Below are 26054 nucleotides of genomic sequence, written 5' to 3'. Positions count from 1 at the left end.
CATTTAAAGAGCAAACAGGCCCAACTCGAGACAGCATGTGGCTCCTGGCATAGACTCCTCCCCTTACTATTCCTGGCCCCTCCCACTTCTTAGTCTATGCTCTTACAAATATAATTAATATTAGAACAACATACAAGTACACATCATTCTCTATTTTAAAAATGTAATACAACAGAGCTAATCCTGCAGGGGATTCAAACATGTGCCATAGTCAGACGTTACTGGTGTAGGTCACAAACAGAGAAAAGGGAAGGCATTTTAGTACATGACCAATCCCTAGCTTAGTAGTTGTACAGGATTAGATAGTGTTCACTGTAGGAATTATTTAGGGCACAGTTGCTGAACGCAGAAGACACATCTATGCCACCAAAGCAGAGCTGTAACTACAAAAGAGCATTTGTGCCGCAACACACAGGTGAACCAGGGAGAGCGTGTGCCGAAGGCACACGGGAAAAAATCCAGGTGTTGGCTCGCTGGGAAGGTGCGTAACCACATAGTAGTACCCCCAATTCAAATTATGCCACACAGTAGTGACTCTTAGTCATATTATTATTATCCTCTATTTCTATGGCGCCATAAGTGTTCCGCAGCGCCTTACAAGTACATAAACAAATAAGTGAACAAGAAACCAGTGACTTACAGTACAATACAGGACAAGTATATGCTGCATTAGCGATCATAGCGCTCAAAATAAGCAGCAGGGAGTCAGCAATCAATTGTTAGAGCTCTTTTGAGGAGTAAGAAGTAAAAGAAAGTATAAGGAGAAGCTCATGACGGAAGAGGGCCCTGCTCGTGAGAGCCTACAATCTAAAGAAATTACTCCACACAGTAGTGCCCCTTCATTACATTATACCGCACAGTAGTGTCCCTTATTCATATTAAGTCACACAGTAGTGCACCTTTTTCACTTTACGTCACACAGTAGGGTCCCTTTTTTTACGTTACGTCACACAGTAGTGCCCAATAGTCACGTTATGTCACACAGTGGTGTCCCTTAGTCACATTACACCACACGGTAGTGTCCCTTCATCACACTACACTGCACAGTAGTGTCCCTTATTCACATTACGTCACACAGTAGTGTCCCTTTTTCACGTTACGTCACACAGTAGTGTCCCTTATTCACACTACACCATACAGTAGAGCCCATTCACATTATGCCACCCAGAGCCCATTCACTTTATGCTACACAGTAGTAGTGCCCCTTATAAATTGTGCCACGCAGTAGTAGTGCACCTTATACACTTTGCTACACAGTAATGCCCCTTATACATTATGTCACACACAATTATGCTTCTTATAACACATTATGCCACTCACAGCAATATCGTGGCATCTGCAGATGGCGTCTGTCAGCAGATCATGAGGTGTCCGAAGATGGCATTCAGTCCATCCAGTCAGCTTCTCGTCCACCCTTGCCACGCTTTTCATCCATCGGCCAGCCGTGTCATGACACCACCGTGGCCGCATGTGACACTCCAGTGACGCCACCATGTCCTCAGCATGGTGTCGCCGGGCAATCCTACTGGCAGCTCACAGGAGCTGTCAAAATGTCGTCCAGCCATTCCTCCCAGGTTACTCTCGGGCCCGACCCCGCTGTGCATCTCATACCCGGCCGCGCCACTAATAATGACGTGGCCAAGGGCCGGATTAAGACTTGTGGGGGCACCATCAATTAAATTGCCAGGGAGAAGAAAGGGGGAAAGGAGAGAGACAGAGAGAGAGAGAGAGAGAGAGAGAGAGAGAGAGAGAGAGAGAGAGAAGGAGGGACAGGGAAATAGAGAGAGAGAGGGACAGGGAGTGAAATACATAGCGGCCTATTCATCGTCACTTCATTTTTACAAAAGCAGAGGAAAATGAAAATTTTCACCTGCAATTGTAGAAATTAGGTTTTTGGGCCATTCATCAAGAAGGTAAAGCAGTAGATTTCACAGATATCTCCTGTTTACCTTTCTCTCTCAGAATGGCCCGCTGTCCCCATATACTCTTGTGCGCATGCGTGACCCGTAGGTCACATATGCGCACTTGTCTCCTCTGAAAGGAACAGTGAAACACTTTGGGGAGACAGCTGATTTTCGGATCAGCTGTCTCCACGCTGGAGCAATGATGAGTTGCTTCGACGCTCGCGTAGCGTTAGAATGTTAATTATCAGGGTCCATTCAGACCCCGATAATTAACATCAAATAGACCTCTAAGAGAGGGAAAGGGGTGAGGGAGAGAGAGAAAGGGAGGGGGAGAGAGAGGGAGGAAGGGACAGGGAGGGAGACAGGGTAATGGTGCGTACACACGTTGTGATTTAAATGAATGATTTGAACGATAACGATATCGTTACCGTAATCTTTAAAATTGTTCTTTTAAATGGTCCCTACCAACTTACCGTCAACCAGCGATGAGCGGCCACGTATGGACGATAGCGATATCGTCCATCGGGCGTGCATGCCGGTCAAATTGCTTGATTTCGAGCAAGTTACTATAGGAACCCGCGATCGATGATGGCGGTTCGCTATAGTAGTCGGTAAGTTGGTGGTGTGCTGGATGATCGATACTGATCATACAGCATACCAGGGAGGGTGCATAACGATCTGCCAGCGATATTGTATCGCTTGTAGATAGCTACGTATGTACGGACCATAAGAGAGGGAGGAGAAAGTGAGAGAGAGACAGAGAGGGGAATTCAATTGCAGGCGAAGGGTGTGAATTGTCGTTGCCACGGCGTTTAAACACCGGCAACGGCAGCTCTTCTTGCGCCCTTCGCACGGTCAGCCGAATGCCCGAAAGTGCTCGTTACCCTATGGGGTAGCGAACACTTTTGAGCAAAATTCCGCTGCCGTAAAGTGCTGCAGCTGCCGCACAAATTCGACCAGGCGAATGTATTCGCTCTTAATTGAATTCCCCTCAGAGAGTGAGAAAAAGGAGGAGAGAGGGTGGGGGAAGGGAGGGGGACAGGAGTAGTGGACAGAGAGACAAGTGGAGGGAGTGAGGAACAGAGAGAGAGAATTGAGAGAAAAGGAGTGTGTGCACGCTCTCTAGGAAGTACACTTACCTCAGGTACCAGCTTTCTATAGGGGGCGGGCACTTCGCGGCATAAGGCCCCGCCCCCTACTCACCCGCGAATCACGGCATTAGTTAATCAAAGGGGGTGATTAACTTCCTAAGTCAGCCGCAATCATCATTTGGTTCCTGCTGCCGGGAGGCGGGAGCCAGACAGGGGGAGTGCCTATAATCCGGTCCTGACATGTCCGCACATAGCAACAGAGGAAGCAGGGCTGCCGGGCTGACAGCCCTGCTGTCTCACTAGCATCCACATGCCCGGGTAGATGCTGCCCGGGAGGCACATATAGAAACCGTTGTAATTCCTACACCGTTCACCTGATTTGGATGTAATTACCCTCAAATTAAATCTGAAAGTCTGAAGTTACAGCACATCTTGTTTGATTCATTTCAAAGCCATTGTGGTGGTGAATAGAGGCCAAAATATGAAAATTCTGTCAATGTCCCAATATTTATGCACCTGACTGTATTTTAAGTTCCATAGTGGGAATTCAATTGTTTTTAGTGCGGCTGTAACTAATGGGTGTCCGATGGAGCAATTCAATTGTTGCTCCCATCTTAGTGATGCGGGCACCCCTTACTTCAGCTCACACCCTCCTATTGTGGCGAGCAGAAATTGGCAAAACATGTCTTTCAGGTGCCCAAATGGCATTTTCCTTGTCACACCCAGTACTTTAGGTGCATTTGGGTGTGATAAGTAATGGGCTCCTGTAACAGTCGCACCCATTGGAATAACAATTGAATACCATCCGACGAGCGCCCATTGCTTATGGGCGCCCAAAAACAGTTGAATTGCCCCCCATGTGTCCAAACACGTGTGAATGCGTGGCGACATGAAGATACACTGAAAGGAGATATTGCGATGTTGCAGGAGTAAGTTATCATCATCTACCTGAGCAAATAAGCAAAAAAGTGTGACACCCGCCTCTAAAATAAGCAGTCAACATAGTGCTACACTATAAACTGGGCTTTTTACAAATAAATCACATAAAAATGTGCGCTGGGTCACCTTGCAAATACAGCACCATACTAAGCAAGTCTAGCTGGCTACTATAAGAGGAAGTTCCACAACGTGCAGACCTGGGTCATATTGTGATATAACAGCCCCTGCCTAACCAGCAAAGGGTGGCATCCCTAGGCTAAAGAACAGTGGTGGTTACTTATTATAGTATTTATTTCCTTTTTTTTTTTTTTTATCGCAAACTAAAAGTGTGGCTGCTGCTGCTGCTTTCACCGTTATCATCAAGGATCTTTTCAGTGCTTCAGAAGATGAAATGGAGCCCGTATTCAATTAGACGTGAAAAGTCTGAATCCGCAGAAAAGTATTGCGGATGACGTCATTTCGCCAGGCGGAAAAGTATCGCCGTATTCAATTGCAAATACTTTTCGCGTAGGCGGAAAGTCAATGCAATGTAATAGGCGAAAAAGTTTTGCCTATGAATACCCGGAGGAAAAAAGTGCAGAATTGCGGTTTTGGGGTGCAAAGGTGCGGAACCCACTCTGCACCCTTTGTACACCCCCCTTGACGCAAACTGTATAAAAATAACGCATAAAAAAAACACAAAGGACACCACAAAAAAGCACTTTGAAAATGTGGGCGAAAAAATTAAAAACGGGGGTACAAATTCACAAACTAGTGAAATAGCGTTTAGGGGGGTCTGCAAATATAGGAGAGGTGTTTCTTTGATTGCAGGTGCTTGCTGAAGGTGTGTTTTTGGCGCTTTTTAATGTATGACTTTAGCGATTTTTAAATAAGTTTGCACACATTTTCAAGTACCCCAAATTTGCTGGGACTAATTATTTTCTACTAAATGCTATTCTTCACCACTTGTACAAAGACGCTTTTTAGGAGCAATTGACAGTACTTAAGTACCCCAAATAGCTTCAGTAGGGCTAATCAGGGACATCTAGATCGATCCCCAATGTTACTGCATCTTTTGGGGGACGTCAGGCTGATTTCCCCAATTCTGCCAACACTTTTCTCCTGTTAAGAGTTTCACCGGGACGCGTTTTTGCGTCCTTTGGAATTGAATAGGGCGAAACGCGGGTGCACGCTGTAAGTGTTTTCTCTCAAAACATGCGATGTAGGCGGAAAGTCCGGCAGGCGAATCTTGCCGGACTTTTAGCCTGCAATTGAATACGGGCCAAAGTCTAAAAAGGCACCATATTTTTATGCACGCCAAATGGATTTGCATCAAATTCTGCATCAGACAATGTGACAGAAATCTATATCAAACACAGTGTATTATAAATAATGTACAACACAGATGTGGTTTTACTGGTCTAATCTGACCAGAATGCTACTGGTCCGATCGCTTTGCTAAAAGATGCAATTCATATCATAACAAGTTGTTAAAACTGGTGGAGCATTATTTTATCCTGTATCACATTGGAAAAGCGAAGTTGGAGTTGAACTGCACAGGAGAAAGATTAGTATGCCATCTGCTATGTCGCAGAAAGGTTGTGTAGCTAGTGTACTTCTCGCTATACAGAACGCTAATTATACAGCTCTAATCGGAAGAGCTGACCTTTGCTGTTGTAGTCACAAAACTACATTCATACAGCATTACTAAACACTGCTATGCATGCAGTAAGGGTGGGATGATCGCAAGTTTAGGGTGCATGTCTTTTTGTGCTTTCACAGCTGCAGGTGAAGTTTTGGGTGGTGCATTTTTTGGGGGGTTTCCACAGCTGCAGGTGTAGTTTTGGGGGTGCGTATTTTCTTGGGATTCCACAGCTTCAGGTGAAGTTTTGGGGGGTGCATTTTTTGGGGGGTTTCCACAGCTGCAGGTGTAGTTTTGGGGGTGCGTATTTTCTTGGGATTCCACAGCTTCAGGTGAAGTTTTGGGGGGTGCATTTTTGGGGGGGTTTCCACAGCTGCAGGTGAAGTTTTTGAGGTGCGTATTTTGTTGGAATTCCACAGCTGCAGGTGAAGTTTTTGAGGTGCGTATTTTGTTGGAATTCCACAGCTGCAGGTGAAGTTTTGGGGGTGCGTGTTTTTGGGGGCGTTTCCACAGCTGCAGATGAAGTTTTGGGGAATTTATAGGAAAAAGGGATTAAACACAATGCATCTGTGCATCTGTGGAAAGCCAGGTAATGATCTGAACACTGCATGTAACTTCCACTCTTACTCATATGCACATATCTGTCTGACTTATATAGTTATCCTGCTTTTAGAACTTGCATCAGAAAATTTAGACTATGCCTATTGTTGCGGGACCATATGGAAATAGGCACGGTATAGTCACCATGCCACAACTTTAATGCCACCCATTTATTCAGTTCAATAGTTAACATCTCTACATGTGTCTCAGTCTAATTTATATGTTACATTAATCAAGGGAGCTAGGAGCCTGTCTCTATTTTACATGCCCCTAAAGTACATCTCAATACGTTCTTCCATAAAAGCTCTTGCCTATGTTACAAGGAGCCTAGCAAACATCTAGCATAGATCCGCACTAATCATCCTAGCACCTCACATCAGAAGATATACAATATGGTACCGCCACAGAGACCACAATCTTAGTTTTCCATTCAATGTGCTTCCTGTATAAAAGGGGGTATTACAATGACAATAGGCACATGGCATCATAAATTGTATCTCGCTGTGTATGCCAGCATCTCTTCCAGTTTGTAAATTACTTTTACTATCTTTAAATGTTTAAATAAAGGCTACTTACAACTTCTCCAATTCCTGCAGTCCATAAAACGAGCCATTCTTCAATACAGTTATCTTGTTATTGCTGAGGATCCTGTGAAAAGAAACAAAACCTATTAGTTCACTGTAAAGTACTTTACAAGCAAGAAATAACAGGTCTGGGTTTGTGGAAAGGCCGCACCAGGCCACGTTTAGAGGGTCTATGTTGCCACTGGTGCTTACTGTTCTCCTTTTACAAATGTAGCAGCTCAAGAACGTTTTTCTTTTTTTTCTGTGTGACTATTTCTATCTCTGTAAATACTTATTTATTTTTAGAGTTTGAATGTCCTAAAGTCTGTTATATTTTGTCCATCTGTAGTATTACTGAACATATACGTGCGTCAAAACTTCCTCAAAGTTGGATACAATGAAATTAGATGATGCAAAATAATCTGGTGAAAGAGATTTGTTTTTTTTTTATTTAACTAATGACTCAGGCTTCAATTATTTTATTTCTCTGGAACACCAAATTTTATTGTGCTAGAGACCTGGCACCCAAAAAGACGCAAGCCCCAATCATATATGTTACATAACTCACAATTAGTTCATCCCAAAAAAAATATTTCTGATGCCCCAATCGGAGAGCACCATATACCAATGGTCACAGCTTACCTGGTGGTCGCCGCACAACCAGTCACAGTGACAGCTGTTCTGAATATACTTAGGGGTCTATCTACTGAGCAGTGTTAGGAGACAGAGTGAAAAGTGATGTCTGTGATAAGTGCCAGCCAATCAGCTCACAACTGTCATTTTTCAAACACAGCCTATGAGATGGCAGTTGGGAGCTGATTGGCTGGCACCTTATCACAGACATCAGTTTTCACTCTGTCTCATAACACTGCTTAGTATCTAGACCCCTTAGTAATGACATTCAATATAACATGGTCTATTGCCTTCCAGGGCCACCAATGTCAGCAAACTTAATGAGTAATGGATGACCATGTTATAATCTCACAGAGATGAGAGGGAGACTTTCTGTACGTGTTTAATGCTTAGAGTTGGCTTAGAAAAGCGCTATTGAGTGTTTGGCTCTGGATTTGTAATCGCATTTCAAAGGACTGGACTCACGCATTCTTTAAGCAGCCAAAATCCTCATTTGTTTTTTTTTATGAGACATACGGAACATAATGATTTAACCCACAAATCACACGTAGCAAACGCTATAGCAGTCTTTACTCTGTGTTATAATTTCTACATTCATTTCCTATGCTGGACTTTCAGCTGCGGACCCTCTAATAATAAGTTGTACTGCCCCTGCATACATTGTACGGGGTTAAAACTTACACTTAAACTGTATATTATTTACAGAGCTGCAACATCATTATGATACCCTGTGACAACGATGTTACAACCTACTGTAAGTACATACGATATATTGCTGAGCTCCATTTCCGCTCAGATCTCAGCAGGCCCCCTCTCACCCTCCCTAGTTGTTGCAGTGATTGCTAGAGAAGTGTGTCACCCAATTATATTTGGGTGGTCTGCTTAAAATTTAGTGGTTGGGGTTTGGGTGAAGTGAGTTGTTGAGTTTTTAAGATGATGGTTTTAATATTTGCTGAAAGTTATTAATTTCTGTTTTGTTCAAAATTGATGGTCCATGTAATTTATCCCTAATAAACAAAGGTCACATTAGTGGTGTCTTTATTCTAAAGATATTAGGAATTGCTATTTAATTTATACAGGGCACGCAGCAGTGTTAGTTATGTATAGATACACGAGCCAGTCAACAAACCACATTTATTCAGGGCACGCAGCAGTTTTAGTTATGTATAGATACACATAGATACACAGTCAACAAAGCACATTTATTTTCTACATGTTATCAAAACCTAGTTCTAGAAGTTTTTTCTTGAAAAAGTGGAGTAGTATTTTTGGCTATATGTAATGATATTCAAATGGACCTTAATGCAGAGTGGGACGTCTGGGGGGATTGGTGGCAAGGCTTGCATCATCACAGCCTATCCCCCTACTGCGCAATGCCACAATTCGTTATCAAGTCCCTGGACCGCCCACTTCAAATCTACTTTCCTGGAAGCTTAGAAGAACTTCACAGAATTACAGACCTTCCGGGAGAGTAGACACTGGACCTCATTCAGAGTCGGTCGTTGCGGCCGCTCGGTCATAAGGTAAAATGGGCCGGATATGCAAATGAAGCGCTCGCAAGTTTTGTCATTAAGATGGGATCGTTAGCTGGATGAGTGAGGGGAGGATGCGGCCGTAAGACTAAAAATACGCCCCCTTCTTGTTCGCAATACACGTCATCTCCAGGCATATAAGGATTAATCGAGACCATCAGGAACCATCGGAGCTGGTCATAGAGCTTAAGGTTGACCATACCCTCTCTTAAGCACTACGATCAAGTCAGTGTAAATACCTCCCATGTCACATGTGCCATGACACTACTTAGTTAATTATGCACTCCCATAATAGTCAGGCATGCCTGCGTTCGGATCTCCACTCCCCCGTTCACAAGCACCTTCCCCTGTTACCACCCACAAACGCCTCATCCTGTCACTCAAACTAACGACCTGGCTGTGTTCAAGGAGAGAGCAATTTCTGATCGTAACAGCTAGTTTGCGCAAGCGCATTGCAAAGTTTACGCATGCGCAGTTTAGCGAACATCGGTGGCGTACGACAGAGCTGCCGCAACGACCGACTTTGAATGAGGTCCACAGTGCAGATACCCTAGGATCAGTTCAGAAAAAAAACATTTTGCCCAATTTAATTCACCAAATAAGGTCTCATACCCACTTGCATTTGATTTGATTTATTAACATTTATTAACATTATTATTAACATTTATTTATATGGAGCCAGCAAAAAAGTGCTTAATATTTGGGGGCAAACAAGACTCTGGGGTAAATACAATAGCCTACGGACTGCCGGTATCGGCGAGTTCCGTGAGAGACTCCCTGATGTTTTAAAGTAGTAGCAATCAACCTGGCTTGGCCTTTTAAATTACTGCTACTTTAAAACATTGGGCAGTTTGGCACGGAACTCTCTGATGTCTGCATTCCGCAGGCTATTACATTTACCCCTCTGTGTTAAATTACAGATAAAGCGGGAAGAGGGCCCTGCTCACAAGCTTACAATCTATAGGCAAATAGGAATTAAATACATAAGGCTAGGTCATACTTACCTACTCTCCTGGAAGGCTCCCAGTTTTTCGGGTAGTCCCCGCACCCCCAGAAGAGTGGGCGGATCTCTGGAGATAATACAAGGAATTACGGCTCTGTAGGGTAGAGGCTAAAATGTCCCAAATTGTGTCATTTTAGCCCCACCCCCTTCCCACGGAGCTTCGATTTGCGGCATCATCAAGTGGTCATTTGCATCTCCTCTCCGGACTTCCCCCGGAGAGGAGAATTAAAAAAAGTATAAGTAAGGTGCCCTTTATCGCCTACTGGATCAGCCAGATAGCAATGACAAAAATTGCTTACTGGGGTTGTAATCCAGTCTGGGGTCAGAGGGCTTTTGAATATAAAAAGAGAATAAATGTAAGCTCGAGTGAACTGTGTAGTGTGGTGGTCATCTAATAGAATAGGTCTTGGAGTGGTTAAGAAGGTGTTTCGGGAATTTGTTAAGCTCATACTTGCATACTCTCCAGGTGGATGGTCTTGGGGTCGATGATGCAAATCCTTGGCTGATAGGGTGCCCGTGATCATTCCATCTGTTGTACAATGTTGCAAATAGCTGCAGTGTACAAAAGGGAGGAGGCTGCTATGCGGCAATTCAAGCGCCAGGGCCACCTTCACCTCTTGCTGGAACCACTACCCCTCGAGATGCCCCGCACAGCCCCAGGTAAAAATGGACAAGTATGGTTAAACTTGACTAAAGAAATTAGTTGTAAGGGAGTACTTAAAGGTTTGCAGGCAGGAGGAAAACCTTGTTGTACAAAGGAGGGGATTCCACAGAGAAAAAGGCCTCTTGGATGTGAGCAGGTAATTAGTGTAGATGAGAGGCACAGATCTTGAGCAAAGCGGAGGGGTCAAACTTGGAGATATTTAGAGACAAGGGAAGAGATATATGTATGTGCAGTTTGTTAATGGCTTTGTATGTTAGAAGTATTTTATTTAATATTGCATAGTCAGCGGTTTACACGTACTTGTTAATATTGTTCTTAGGCATATTTGGGAGGCCACTAGAGGCCACCTAGGCTTGCAGTAAATGCAAGTGAATGGAGCAAGCGGAATTTGGGAAAATGCAACGCTACCGCAACAACCCCAAGTGTCATGACAAAGAGCTATGGTTTCCATTCTCAGACAAGTTCCAACCTGCCTCACCCACCACCAGTGACATTATCACTCAGCCCTTGTGCTTAACAGTCAGTGGTGAGAGAAATAATTATGAAAGTGGAAGAATACTCTCTTAAGTTCAGTACAGATTTTGGTCCAGACATATAATCAATGGCCCTTTATTACAGGAAGTTGCACTCAAGGTGGGTGGGGTTTTACAAGTGCCGGCACTTATCTCACTTCCTGACATTACAGAGAATCACAATGCTGGGTCACGGGTCCCGGAACATTCAGATGGAGCTGGAGATGGAATTCAGGAGGGCAGTAGCCTTTTAAAATAACAGTTGAAAGGAAAAAACAATGTATGGCAACGAAGAAGTAAATGAATCCAAAATGAATAATTGTCCCACAAGGTTTTGCTTTTTTAAGTAAGGCAAAGTGCAAAATTATATTCCGCACAGATGCTCTGGAATTAATGTGCCGATCAGGCATGCTCAGGCATGGTAAAATAACTGTACAGCCTACAGAGGCTGGTTTATTATGTAACGCATTAATCATATGAAAATGCAGGGGCAATTACACAGGGCCTCATCATGCACAATCTCCATGCGGGCTCCCTTCTCTCACTGGCACGGTGCTAGAGTCTACTGTGCATGCGCCAATCTTTGGAAACATGGCCTCTGCATAATTTTCACGATAAAATCAGTTCTACACATGCGTACATCTTTTGGAAAATGGCGTTAAGCACTCCGCATTAAGGGCCTGATTCAGACCCGGTCGCTCTGACAGAGCGCTCACTCTGAATCAGGGCCGGGTTTTTTCTTTTTTAGAACGGCCTCCTGGCCGCTCGCATAGCTGTGGGCAGCGAGCGGCCATGATGATGGTCGCGATGGTTAAGACCATCGGGCTTGCGACGAGACCCTTGTGGTAGGGTCTCGTGGCCGCAAGCCCCAGAGAGATTTCGGCTCTAACAGAGCCGGAATCTCTTCACTGACATCACTCGTGATGTCAGTGGGGCTGCCCCCAAACAACAGGTGTTCTCTTGTTTGGGCAGCCACCCCCCCCCCCGGCCCGCCCACCAAAGGGGGCGAGCTGTCACTCAACATCGACAGCTCGCCCCATTTGTTGCGAGACCCGGAGCGACGGAGTGCCTGTCGCTAGCCAGGTCTCGCGCATGCGCACGACGGAGCCGGCTCTGTCGTGTGCATGCGCTGTGGGCCACCATCGACCCGGTTGCAAGCGCTCAGCGCTTGCGACTGGGTCTGAATCAGGCCCTCTATACAACCATCGGTACATCGGGTTCCATCGGTATGGACCGCAGTGCTTGCGGTTGACTGTACCCTACCGCAAGCACTGCGATCACTTCAGTGTATAATTCAACCAGATGACATGTACTATGACGCTGCCTGTTAATTATACATGCCTCTGAAACGGCGTTAATATGCTCAGGCATGCCTGCGTTCACACCTCCACTCCCCCGTTTCCGGTGGCCTGCCCCTGTTACCACCCACAAACGGCTTGGCCTGTCACTCACTCAGCTGGGCTGTCTTTGCTGGGAGATCGATTGCTTCCCGATCGCTCGCACAAGTTCACGCACACGCACTGCGATGAATACGCATGCGCAATTGCATAACTTCGACCAGGAACGAGAGAGCGGCTGCTTGCGACCGGGTCTGAATCAGGCCCTACGTTTTTTGCCCCTTCCCCATGTTATGATTCATCTGAACATGGTGTTAGCTTAAGCCTGCAAGCTCCGGGAAAAAAATTAAATAAATAAAAATTATAATTTTTCGTAGTTTGATATAGTACAAAACATTGCCGTTCACATTAAAAAAGTGGGAACATCGGTGTGCTCACAAACCATAAGTAATGAGGTGATATGTCAGCTATCTTCTGCATAAACCATTAATAAATGCAGCCGATTGTAAAAATCATGGTAAACATGTGGCAACGTCAGTTTTCCACATGTTTCTTGTGAAATTGACAATGACAAGTAGGCTCCATAGTGTCCAGCTGCAGTTTACAACTGCACAATCAGCATAAAGGCACACATTCTTTCCTACAGTGCCCCCTACACAACACTACCTAGAACTGTTACATACAGTTGTCAGACTTATACCTACATTCACATTACTTCAATGGACAGATCATTTGTGTGTCCTGTGTACTATCTCCAGTCTAACAAACCATCTCCCTGCAAATAACAAGAGAAGGCAGAAGCCAGCAACAGGTTCAAGGGCCCAGGAATTCATGCACAAGTTCATTAAAGCTTTTTTAATGAGCAATTAGTGCTTGCTGGATGGGGACACAAGCTAATGGGGTCAAGACACCCATCTACTTCTCTGTCTTTATGTGTCGGTCCTCTGACTGTTCCAGGCCTGGGCGCATTCCTTCTTTTAACCCGTAGCATGCTAGATATAGTAGAATGCAGATTGCTTATCACATGCACTGTAGGCCCAACAAAGCTTAACGGTCCTAGAAGCTGCATTTTATTTTCTTCTAATAAAGTGAATGGAAATATTTTGTACCAATGTATGCAGAAAATAAAGGCGTGTTGGGATAATATTGGTGGAACAGTGTGCGGCAACTATGTCTGAGTGCTCTTGACCTGACATCTTCACAGGAAGCTCCCTGAATATCTGACTGCCAGAGAGACCCAGTTAACTCTTTGCAGGAAACATTTTTGTCACAGGACAATGAACTCTGAAAGGGGATGAGGGGTCAGTTTTTTGCTCAGAGCTCCATTTCCTCTAGCAGGGGTTAATGAAGCAATCTGAACTCCAAACATCCAAAACATCTGGTTTTCTAAATGGAATGGACCCATTTTCTAACAGTTTGGCCAAGAGGATAAGACATACTTTGTTTCATCAGGATCACAGTCCTGTTTCTGATTTTTGTTTTGGGCAGCAGACATGATGGGTTTTAGGGGAGCAAGATAAGAGAGGTGCGATGTTCTCAGCTGCTGGAAAACACTTCTATATGAAACACGCATGTCAGAAGATGCGGGATACTGGAATTCTGTATCATCAGATACATTTTATTTAAAAAAGAAAAATGCCCATTGTGTGTATGTGCCCTTAGTAGATTAGATTAAAAGTAACTATTTATTAAAAAAAATATCATCTGATTGTAACGGGGTATAATATATTGACATTATATTAACAGAGGTTGTTAACTATATAAAAGTAATTTTAGAATGTATTTACCCACAGCTGAAATGTAAGAAACTTATCGTGGTTAATTACCTCGGCCAGGGCTATGCAATTAGCCCTGAATTTGGCCCGATGCCGGCACTTATCAGGGTTTTTCTTTTCGGGACACATCCGAATAATAATCCACGGTAAGTGCCGATTTAAAAAAAAAAAAAAAGGCAAAAACACATTAGGTCCGCGAGCTTATCGCGGCTCCTATGTGTTTTCGAGAGAACTATCCTATTATTTTGACCGAAATAATAGGATAGGGTGAAAAAAAAAAACATCGTGGAAAATCGGCGAAAAAAATCCCCGTTTTTTGCCGATCGCGGGGATCAATTAGTGCTCGAACAATTTTCGGGGGTTAATTGGATACTGCTCTTAATGTTAGAACACCCCTATTTTTCTAGTTGTTATTGAAATTTGCTCACTTTAATGGCTCAATTTAAAGCACAAAACAAATAAACATTTAGAGAAAAAAAAATAAATCATAACATAATTTTGCTTAACAAAATTTTATCTACATTTTTGACTCATGTAAGTAGCCACCTTTTGTTTACATAACCGTAGAACACACGTGTAGGTTGTTTTGCTTTTAGCCTTATCCCAACTACCAAACTAGCTCAATGGGATTCAAGTCAGGAGACTGTACTGGCCATACCATTATATGAAGCCTACAGTCTTGTTCTTTTCCTCAAAGATAGTTCTGACATAGTCAGATTGTTGACAGTGGTATTTTAAGCTAAATCTACTAAGAAGTGCCAAAAGTCATGGCATAGATGCCAAGCATTGTGTAGGACCCTCTCTAGCCTGACTAAGTGCAGCAACTCGATGTGGCATCGATTCTACAAGTGGATGGAAGACTTCTGGAGAGATGCTAACTCATGCCATCTGGATAGCTTCCCACAGCTCGCTGCTATTTGTAGGTGCAGGATCTTGGATGCGAATGGACCTCTCCACCACATCCCATAAATGCTCAATTAGGTTCATGTTGGGCAAACAAGGTGGCCACACCCTACATCGTAACTCTCCAGAATGCGCCACGAACCAATTCTGGGTAACTTGGGACTGATGACATGGTGCATTATCCTGCTGGAATATTCCATCGTTGTGGGAGTACATGAAGTCCATGAAGGGCTGCAAATGGTCATCAAGCAAAGCAATGTAGTAGTTACCGGTCAATAACATGTTCAGGTGGACCAGCGAACCTAACCCATACCATGTGAACACACTACCACACCTTTATGGAACTGCCACAGCCTGCACGATGCCTTGCTGTCAACTGGGGTCCATGGCCTCATGGGGTTTGAGCCACACCCGAACCCTACCATCAACCAGAAACAAATGGAACCCTGACACAACAGACCACACCACATGTTCCCAGTCCTCCAAGGTTCAATTAGTGATATCACAAACCCAAGTAAGGCACTGTGTCCGGTGTCGTAGTGCTAACAGAGGCACTCTGGCGGATCTCCTGCTCCCATATCCAATGGAAGCTAAAGAACACTGCACTGACCTGCTGGATGTGCTTCTTGTACCTCCTGCATTGAATGTGGATGTGATTTGAGCCAGTGTTGCTTGTCTGTTACTTTGCACAATTCGGGGCAGACGCTACTGGTCACGATCATTAAGCACCCGTGGTTGGCCACTGCGCTGCCCATGGTGGGTGGTAATGCCTTCCTTGAGGTATTCCCAGTACACACGTGACATTGTAGATCAAGGAATGTTGAATGTCCGCACAACTTCGGAAATGGAATGTCTCATCTGTCGGGCATCCACTATAATGCCTTGTTCGAACTCCGATAATTAACGTTGCCTTGCCATGAGCAGATTAGAAGTGGTACAAGTCTGGGCAATTTCCAAGACGTCACAGTACAGCGATACCACCTATCATAATCTTTACATACTGCTATCATCCCATGACTTTTGGCATGTTCGCCAATCCGTCGGGTAATCAGGAAAAATTCTTCATGTTAAAAAGCCACGATTTGCTGATCCCAATCATATTTTGGGCAGGATCATCAAATCTGATGCCCCAATAGGTTAGACTCACCAGAAAGGGTAAAACAAATGATTGATGGTCTAGGTCAGGGGTGGGGAACCTTTTTTCTGCCGAGGGCCATTTTGTTATATATAACATTATTCGCGAGCCCAGGGCAGGCCACGCCCCCTACATGTGACGTCATACGGGCTGGGGGCCACAATCGCCAGTGATTACAGCAATGCCCGGAGCATCCTGAGGATGCTCCAGGGAGCTGTAAGGGCAGCGTTGTGACCATCTGAAAAGTCCTATGGACGCTCCAGGCGGCACTGCTGCATAGATTCTGGCTGCAGGGTGCCATTCAAGGCACCCTGCTAGTCAGATGAGGTTAGCAGAAAGAAGCTCAGAGGGCCAGACCAAATGATTCTGCGGGCCTTAAAAAAGCCCCCGGTCCTGAGATTCCCCATCCCTGGTCTAGGTAGACAAGAGGAATGGGCAAACACGTGGCAGCTACAATTTAATGCCAAAAAATGCACTATCATGCATTTGGGTCTCAAAAACTAAAAGGGTAAATATAGTATTAACAGCACTATAATCGAAACTACTGTGGAGGAAAGGGATCTAGGAGTCACTATTTCAGGTGACTTAAAGCCTGGTAAGCAATGTAAAAAAGCAATGAGAAAGGCAAGTCAGATGGTTGGTTGCATACGGAGAGGAATCAGTAGCAGCCTAGCAGGAAGGAAGAAGTAATAATGTCACGGTATAGGTCAATGGTACGGTCTTATCTAGTATACTGTGTTCAGTTATGGAGGCCATATGTCCAGAAGGATCTAAATACATTAAACTGTACAAAGAAGAGCAACTAAAATGGTGCATAGCCTATGTCACAAAACTTACCAAGAAAGACTAAAACATCTTAATACGTATAGTTTGGAGCAGAGAAGGGAAAGAAGGGACATGTTAAAACCCTTGTTAAATTTGAAAGTTTCTATCAAGTTACAGGAGGGAAATATTTTTCAAAGGAAGAGAAGTACAAGAACATGAGGACATGCACTGAAACTGGAGGGAGGGAGGTAGGTTCAGAGGAAATCTGAGGAAAGTTACTTCACAGAAAGGGTTAGTGGAAAAGTGGAATAGCCTCCCATCAGTAGAGCAATTTAAACATGTTTGAGATGGCATGCGTTTGGCATCCCGGTTGTCTGGATGCCGACGCTTACCACCAGCACCAGAATACTGACGCCGGTCAGAATCCCTGCACTGGCATCCCGACCGCTGGCACTAGGGGGAGGGCTAGGGTTAGGCTCTAGGAGGGGAGGGTTAGGTTTAGGGTGCGGGGAGGGGGAGGTTAGGTTTAGGCATTAGGGGGGAGGTTAGGTTCAGGCACCAGGGAGGGAGGGTTAGTGTAGGGAGAGGAGGAGGGTTAGCATACCGACCACCAAGTGTCGGTATGTTAACCCTGTCAGGATCCAGGTGCCGGGATTCTGACTGCCTGGATCCCGTCTGTCAGTATTATATACTGATTCCGTTTGGGATAGGCATAAGGATATCCTGACAAAGAACTAAAGATCAAAAAGGGTTTGAGGTTACCCTAAAGTTAACAAAGGGCTACACTAGATGGGACAAGTAGTTCTTATCTACTGTCAAATTATCTGTTTATATATTTATATGAATGGCTTATACTTTTTTCAGACCAAGCCTCTGAGGATATTGCTGGGTCCTAGCTTCATCTGAAAGAGTCAACCCGGGTATGTCCTGGGATCTCGGTCGAGACCAGGGTTATTCCCTAGTTCGATCCGGCTTGGCTGCGGTGCGAAAGGCACGACCCGGCTTATTCAACCCGTGTTACAGTAAAAGGATCTCATTGGTGGCTGAGGAGGGCTGGCACCCATTTTTCATGACTCATTGTTGAGGGCCTGTAACAAAACGTCCACTTCTAATGACTCACACACTTGGCAAGGCAGACACGGGTCCAGTGTTAAAAAGGACAACCCAGGAATAACCAGAGTCCAAGGTGCAGTGTGAAAGGGATGTGAGCAGCTGTAACAATGTAACATGACTTGAAACCATGTTTAAAAACTCAGGGTGGACCAAGGATTTTGGTCTGAAAGGTATTACTAGGTCAGCAGTGAGTTCCAGCATCGCTATAGTTAAGTATGTAACTTAACCAACAATCTGGCATCTTGACTTGAGGTGTGGGTAGCTTAAAGGAGGGGATGGTCCAAAAATGGACAATGCCTTAAATCCACTTTACTATGATCCAGAAACACATTTGTAAAATCAAAATATGTATTTCAATATGCATTAGTGATTCTTTACATAATTTATGACTTTAAGCGCAGATGTTTTAAATTTGTGTAAGAAAGATTATTCTGTAAACACTTACAAACTTCCATTACTTATTCCATAAGAAAATAAAATATTTATTTTCATAGCCATTTTAACTTATAAACATACAAATCATCTTTGTCCACAGTGGGGATTGTGATGTTAATGAACATAAGCTGTTCAAGGTAGAAATAACATTTTTCTTATATGTTATGTAAGGCCGCATCGACCAAGCGCTGCTTGAAATAAGATGCCCTATAGGTGCGGTGTCATTGTGTGGAAATTATTTGATATGTTGTGAGGGGAGATGAACTTCAATGCTATTTTGCTTTCCTTTATTTATAAAGTCATTCGGATAGTAAATACTTTATACCGCTATATTAGTTATTCGTTTTTATTTGTCTAGTTTTGTGTAACTTAAAGATGCTGGCAAGATAGATAGATAGATAGATAGATAGATAGATAGATAGATAGATAGATAGATAGATAGATAGATAGATAGATAGATAGATATTTTTATTGTCATTACAAAAGAACGAAATTACAACACATCCGCGTATAATTATAAATCACCATGATTTTCAGATGACTGACGATAGCAGATGGGAAAAAGCTTTATTAAATTGAGTTCTAGCTTTTATGCACCTGAGCCGCCTTTTAGATGGAAGGAAGGAAATAATGCAATGGTTAGGATTATAACAATCTTGTACAATTGCTATTTCCCTTACGACGACAGTTTTCAATGTAGATGTCTTGAATTGACGGCAAATCACAACCAATAATACCCATATCTGTGTACGTACTACTCGCTCTATGAGCTTACGATCACCCTAATGCACACGATCAGATTTTTCCTTCAGATATGAACGATAACGATTTAAAAATCGTTCAGTCGTTCATATCTGAAGGAAAATCGTTCATATCTGACATGCCTGAACGATGGACGATCAACGATGCGCGTTCCCGTTTGTCAGATAACGATATCTGACATCTGATGGGTTTGCAGTCAGACTTGGACGATTCCATTCATTTTAATGCAGTCAAAAATCGTTCAATCGTTCAAATCGTTCAAAACTTTGGTAAAATCGTTCAAATCGTTCAGATCGTTTAATCGTTCAATCGTTCATCTGACAAATCTGACAAGTCTGACAAATCTGACCGTGTGTACGCTCCATTAGTGCTATTGCCGTACCAGACTGTAATGCAGTACGTCAATATACTTTCAAAAACACAACGATAAAACCTAACCAAATTTACCTTAGTTACATTTGCAGGGAATCGGTTCAAATCCCGGCAGCGGCAGCCCGACAGAGGAGGTAATCCCGATCGTCCCCAGGTAACTATAAACTAAACTAATTTTACCCCCTAACCCTCCTTTATGGTGCCTAACCCTAACCTCCCCCCATGTGCCTAACCCTAATCCCCCCTCTAAGTGCCTAAACCTAACCCCCCCTTCCCAGCCGCTTAAACCTAAGTTCCCCTGGGGGGGTGCCTAACCCTAACCTCCCCCCGGGGTGCCTAACCCTAACCATCCCTCCCCCTAGCCTAACCCTAACCTCCCAGGGGGTGCCTAACCTTAAGTCCCCCCCCCGGGAGCCCTAAACCTAACCTTCCGCCCCCCGCGGCTGTCCGCGCCCGGCATCCCTTCGATCGGGATGCCGGGCGCCTGTCTTCCGGCATCGGTAAAATGACAGGCGTCTAGATTTAGACGCCTGTCATTTAACCCTCGCCGGGATTAAGTAGTCTAGAAGCCGGCGGTCGGGATTCCATCCGCAGGCTTCATAAACGTATACCATTTGCAGCACGCAATTTCCTTAAACAAAATAGGCACTGTTGAGACTTCTTCACCATAGATCTAATATTAGTGGTCCACGTCAAATCACCGGAAAAAAACAGTACCCAATCATTTAAAATCTTTTAATCTCTCTACCCCCAAGTTATCAATTGTTAGGGGTAGCAACTCAGTCCTACTCTGCCATCTAAAATCTATTATTATCTCGTTTGTTTTTTTTCAAATTTAAAACTAAGTTGTTGTTATCACTCCACTTAACGAACATAGCCACCTTTTCACGGTACGCCTCTTCATTGCCCTCTTGATAAGACCCACAACAGTCGTATCATCTGCAAATTTAATAATTCAATTTGTACTAGCCTGGGGAATACATTCAATGGTAAACAATAAAAATAAAAGTGTACTTAAAACGCACCCCTGTGGGGTACCAGTAATTCTGATAACAAAGGACTTAAAATTACCCATTCTAACTTGTTGTGGTCTGTTAATTAAAAAGTCTAAAATCCTATTACATAAGGTTACAGAAAATCCCAAATGTCATAATTTAGATAACAACGTAACTGGAAGAATGCTATTAAACGCCAAAACTAAAGTCAACGAAAAGCACTCTGACATAAACATTAGGCTCTTCTAAGGGAGGAATGAATCACCGATAACAAAGCATCCGCCGTAGATCTATTTTGCCTATAAGCAAATTGATGATTATCAAAGCCAGGAGGCAACTGACCCTTCATATGCGCCAATACAATCCTCTCAAGACACTTCATTATAAGAGGGGACAAAGCAATAGGATATAGATCATTCAGGCTCGTAACTTTCAAATCTCTAGGAACAGGAACGACTATAGTTGATTTAAAACTTTCTGGGACAATACAATCCTAGCTAACTCATTAGCACACTCTTTCCCCGGATTCCCATCAGGACCAGGCTTTCCTGACACTAACTCCTAATAAACTATTTCTAACCACACACTCAGTGAGAACTAACTTAGGCTGCTCACTTGAATACGGCAATTTAGTTGCAGAAGTATCATCTCTATCAAATCTGGCATAAAAATGACTTAGCTCTTCCACCAGAGAGGCATCAACGGGGCCAAACGGAAGGGATTTACTTTTGTGATCAGTCAGGCTATGGATTCCCTTCCACATACTCCTAGAGTCATGCTTATTATTGAACTGAAGTTCAAATTTGGCTGTAAACTCTCTTTTAGCAATGTTACTCCCCTTCATCAGATTCAATCCTGACACTTTATAGTTTATACCCATGCGGATCCCCTGCCTTACAAGCCTGATTCCGAACACGAAGCAGAGAATGAACCTCACCGTTCATCCACGGCTTCTCGTTAGGAAATCGTTTAAGATGCTTCATTATGGTAACGTTACCAATACACCAGTTAACATAAGATAGTACAGAAGACACCAAAAAAAATCAACATTTACGCTAGAATCCTCCATGGATGGAAGAACAAATATGTCCCAATCAGTAGACTCAAAACAATCCTGTCATTTAGCCAAGGCCTCTTTAGGCCACATATAAAGTGTGCTACTCTCCACTTTAGTACATTTAACCAGGGGCCTATACTTTGGGGAAAGAAACATTAAGTGATCAGAATTACCAACATGAAGACACATCATAACTTTATAAACCTCCTTAATAATGCAATAAATCTGATCCAAAATATTACCACCTCGAGTTGGAGCAAATACATTCTGATAAAATATAGGTAAAACAGTCTTTAAATTAGCTTTATTAAAATCTCCGGCAACAAGACACTCTCCATCCAGGTAAACCAATTGTCTTTTGGAGACAGCATTGTATAGGAATTCCAGAGCAGCGTTAGAGTCAGCCTGTGGCGGAATATGAACCGCAGTCACGATAACAGCAGAAATCTCTCGCGGCCTGCATTGCACCATTAAAAATTCCAACTCAGGAAAAAAGTGGCTTTCCAAGATCGTGGCATTAGTGCGATAATTGTTGTTAATATAAATGCACAATCCTCCATCTTTAGACTTTTTGGAATCAACAGATCTATTAGCCCTGAATGAAGTTCTTTCAGGGAGCAGAACACCACAATCTGGGATATTAGGGGTAAGCCAAGTCTCAGTTAAAATGATGACAGAGCAGAAGCTCATAAGGTGGCTGCCAGGGACCCTGAGCAGCAACTCATCCATCTTATTTGCAGGGAGCGTACATTAGCAAGGAAGATGCTAGGCAAGGGCAGGGCTAAAAGTACACTTTTTCAGTCTTTCCAGGGCTCCAGCCCTCTTACCCTGCTTTTGCTTCCTCTCCTGACGTGGACAGCGCTTCTCCCTTCTCGCTTTCCCACGATGAGCATCTCTTCTTCCCCGCCGGCTGCGGCATCAGCCGTGGTCCGCACTTATGACATCACCCACCGCGACCTCCATCTCTCCCGGGACGCTGCTCAACCTGGACCTGGTCGTCACACCTCCAGAGCCGCAGCCCCCGCCCAGGCATCCACCACCGCCGGAGCCAGCACTGATGGTTACCACATATAATGTTGTTGCAAAGAGAGGCAATTTTGGTGGGTGTTCCCGGGAGCTAATAGGGCAGTGGCTAGTCAGACTCGGGTCGCAGTTGCACTGGCACCAGTGGACATGTTTCGATGAACATTCTGGCAACTACAGGACTGCTGTAATATACAATGGTGCGACGAGTGTGCATCCGATGGTACAACCTTTCATGTGAAGCAGTAGGTTGGATCTGCAGCCGCTGGGTGTCTCTGTACAAATTCCATCGGCTGCGGCATTAGAATAAAGTCACAGTCGCACTGGGCTAAAAGAGGCAGTAGCGGCTGCATTAGCATCCACCTCTGCATCAGGCCCTATAGCACAGATCTTTCATTAAACGGGTCCTGCACACACACGCAGATTTACGTGCATAAGTGCAATGCTGAATCAGGGCCTGATTCAGAACCGCTCGCTGTTTGCGAGTGCTCGCTCTAAAACAGGGCGGGGATTTAAAAAAAATTTCTGCCTCCTTGTGATTATAGCGACCATCGGGCTTGCGTGGAGACCCTGTGGTAGGGTCTCGGCTCTCGCAAGCCCGAGTGGACTTCCTGCTCTAATAGAGCAGGAACAGTGGCGTAACTACTGCCCCCGCAGCCCCCGCGGTGGCTTGGAGGCGCTGGGCAGCTTGGGGGCAGTAGTAGTAACTACGGAGGGTGCAGCACCGGCGGATCCAGGGGGGGGGGCGATAAGGGCGATCGCCCCCCCGTACGCAGAGACAAGATTCCTAAAAACCCCGCCCACTTAATGACATGACTAGTGTCAGCCGGCCGGGCTTAGCTGCTGGTTCTTCTTCCTGTCAACAGTGCAGCGGCAGCCACGGCGCAGCACCAGCGCATGGGTCTGTCACTGACACAGTCACAACTTGTGTCCGGGATGGCAGGACCATGGGCGGTGCGGAGGGGGTGGGCAGTGCAGAGGGGGTGGGTGGGCGAACCGGCTGAGGTAATAACCTCTTCCGCGGCTGGCAACCCCTGTCCTCCTAAGTTCCTCCCCTGTCATCTCATATCCTCTGGCTGCGCTGTACCTTAAATGACATGACAGCCAGGCAGTGGGCTGAGCCTACCTGGCTAAGCGGTTCCTCACCAGCGGCACCGCCGATCTTGTTCCCCTCACCACCTTCCCCTTCCTTTCCTCTCCGCTGCGCTTGACCTGCTGCTGATGCTGAGCCTGCGCTGTCAAATCGTATGGCAGCCAGGCAGTGAGCTGTTTCTGCCCCTAAGCTGAGACGGAGCTGGAGTGAGGCTCCGCCTTCTATGCTCACAGCCCAGCCACTCACTGACTGTGGCTGCCTGACACAGACGCCTGTGCTGGGTACAGCACCAGTCCTTCCCCTCCCACTATTCCGGGCCGCATGCATCTCACCGCCAGGTATGGCAGCCACAGTCACGCTCCCAGATGACAGCAGCAGCAGCTGGAGCTGAAGGCTGCCCAGGAGGCTGCAGCAAGTGTGCAGGGCCAGGCAGATATGGGACAGCAGCAGGTTAGTGTTCCTTGTCCATTCTCCAACAAGTGTTCCACACCATTACTAACCCCCATCCCAGTGTCTCCAATACTGCAAGCCCAGTATCTCCCTCCTTCCCTACCCAACAAGCCCACTGCCCCCTACCTAGAACCCCCATCCAGTCACAGTGATCCCCCCTCATTTAGTCTAGTGTTCCCACCTCCCACCCCTATATCACTACCCCTCCCCACCCTACCCAGTCTCCCTATCCACAACATGTCCCCATCCAGCTAAGTGTTCCCTACAATCTGACTGACCCCTCATTGCGGTGACTCCCACTCTGCCAGCCTAGTGTCTCCTCCCTACGTCCCCTAATCAACCCACTGCCCCTCAGCAAGAACACCCAGACAGCCTTGTCAGTTCCCCCCTCATTCAGCCCAGTGTACTCCCCTTTCTAGTCTAGTGTTCACTGGTGTCGCCCACTGCCTCTCCCTGGTGTCGCCCAATGCCTCTCCCCGGTGTCACACACTGCCTCTCCCTGGTGTCACCCACTGCCTCTCCCTGGCGTCACCCACTGCCTCTACCCATCACTCTTTCCTGACACCCTCTGCATCTTCCTGTCACCCACTACCTCCCATTATCTTTTCACCTCATCCACTGCCTCACCCTCTGATTCTCCTTGGTGTCACTATCTCCCCGTCACACTCTCTCTCTGTCACCCACTGCCATTTACCTTCTACTGACATCACCCACTGACTCTCTCTGTCGCTCCCTCTCACCCACTGCCTGTCACCCTCTCTCACCCACGGCCTGTCACCCTCTCTCACCCACGGCCTGTCACCCTCTCTCTCTCACCCACGGCCTGTCACCCTCTCTCTCTCACCCACTGCCTGTCACCCTTTCTCTCTCACCCACGGCCTGTCACCCTCTCTCTCACCCACGGCCTGTCACCCTCTCTCTCACCCACGGCCTGTCACCCTCTCACTCACCCACTGCCTGTCACTCTCTCTCACCTACTGCCTGTCACCCTTTCCCTGTTACCCACTGCCTCTCCCAGTCATCCTCTATGTCACCCACTGCCTCTCCCAGTCATCCTCTGTCACCCACTGCCTCTCCCGGTCAGCCACTTCCTGTCCCCAGCATTGACCACTGCCTCTCCGCAGTGTCACCCACTGCCTATCACCCACTGCCTTTCCCCAGTGTCACCCGCTTCGTGTCCCCTACTGCCTCTGCCCAGTGTCACCCACTGCCTCTCCTATTTGAAGGAGGACGTACACTTATAGTTTGCAGGGGGTGCCAAACACACTAGCACTGGCCCTGCTGTCATGTTTTCAGAAGAGTTCTGTGAGTTTGTATTTGTGGAGCATATCAGTGGGGGAGGATCTGGTGCACATGTGGGGCTGGGGGGAGCCTTTTTAATGAATAGAGAGGGAGGAGTTGGTATTAATTCTTAAACCGCCCCCCCTAAAAGTAAAGTCTAGATCCGCCACTGGGGTGCAGGGGGTGCGACCCGCTGAGTGTGTTACCAGCGGGGGCCCGGCTCCTAGTGCCGAGGAGCGGTCGCCGGGGACGGAGCTCAGGGGTGAGCTCCGTCTTCCGGGTCCCGAAGAGCACTATGGGAGAGACGTAATGACGTCACTCCCATAGTGCAGAGGAGCGGACGCCGGGGTATGGACGGCAGCAGCACTGGAGCGGGGATAAAGGTAAGTGTGTTTTTTCCTTGTGTGTGTGTGTGTGTGTGTGTTTGTTTGTGTGCGCGCGGAGGGGGGGAGCAACTACAGGGGGCTAACTAAAGGGGGCTAACTACAGGGGGCTA

At 45.6% G+C, this 26054-nt stretch overlaps 1 protein-coding gene across 2 annotated transcripts in view; it reads right to left on the bottom strand.

Annotated features, from left to right (window-relative positions):
- ADGRA2 (adhesion G protein-coupled receptor A2) overlaps nt 1–26054 on the bottom strand; it is a 220171-nt gene that overhangs the window by 96917 nt on the left and 97200 nt on the right. For both annotated transcript variants that reach the window (XM_088453047.1, XM_088453048.1), the window contains exon 2: nt 6732–6803. In XM_088453047.1, the coding sequence (XP_088309173.1) occupies nt 6732–6803 (72 nt within the window). The remainder of the gene's footprint in view (nt 1–6731; nt 6804–26054) is intronic.

The sequence above is a fragment of the Taudactylus pleione genome, unplaced genomic scaffold, assembly GCF_031769625.1.
Source record: "Taudactylus pleione unplaced genomic scaffold, aTauple2 ptg000567l, whole genome shotgun sequence".
Classification (NCBI taxonomy): domain Eukaryota; kingdom Metazoa; phylum Chordata; class Amphibia; order Anura; family Myobatrachidae; genus Taudactylus; species Taudactylus pleione.
This window is presented reverse-complemented; position numbering and strand designations above follow the sequence as displayed.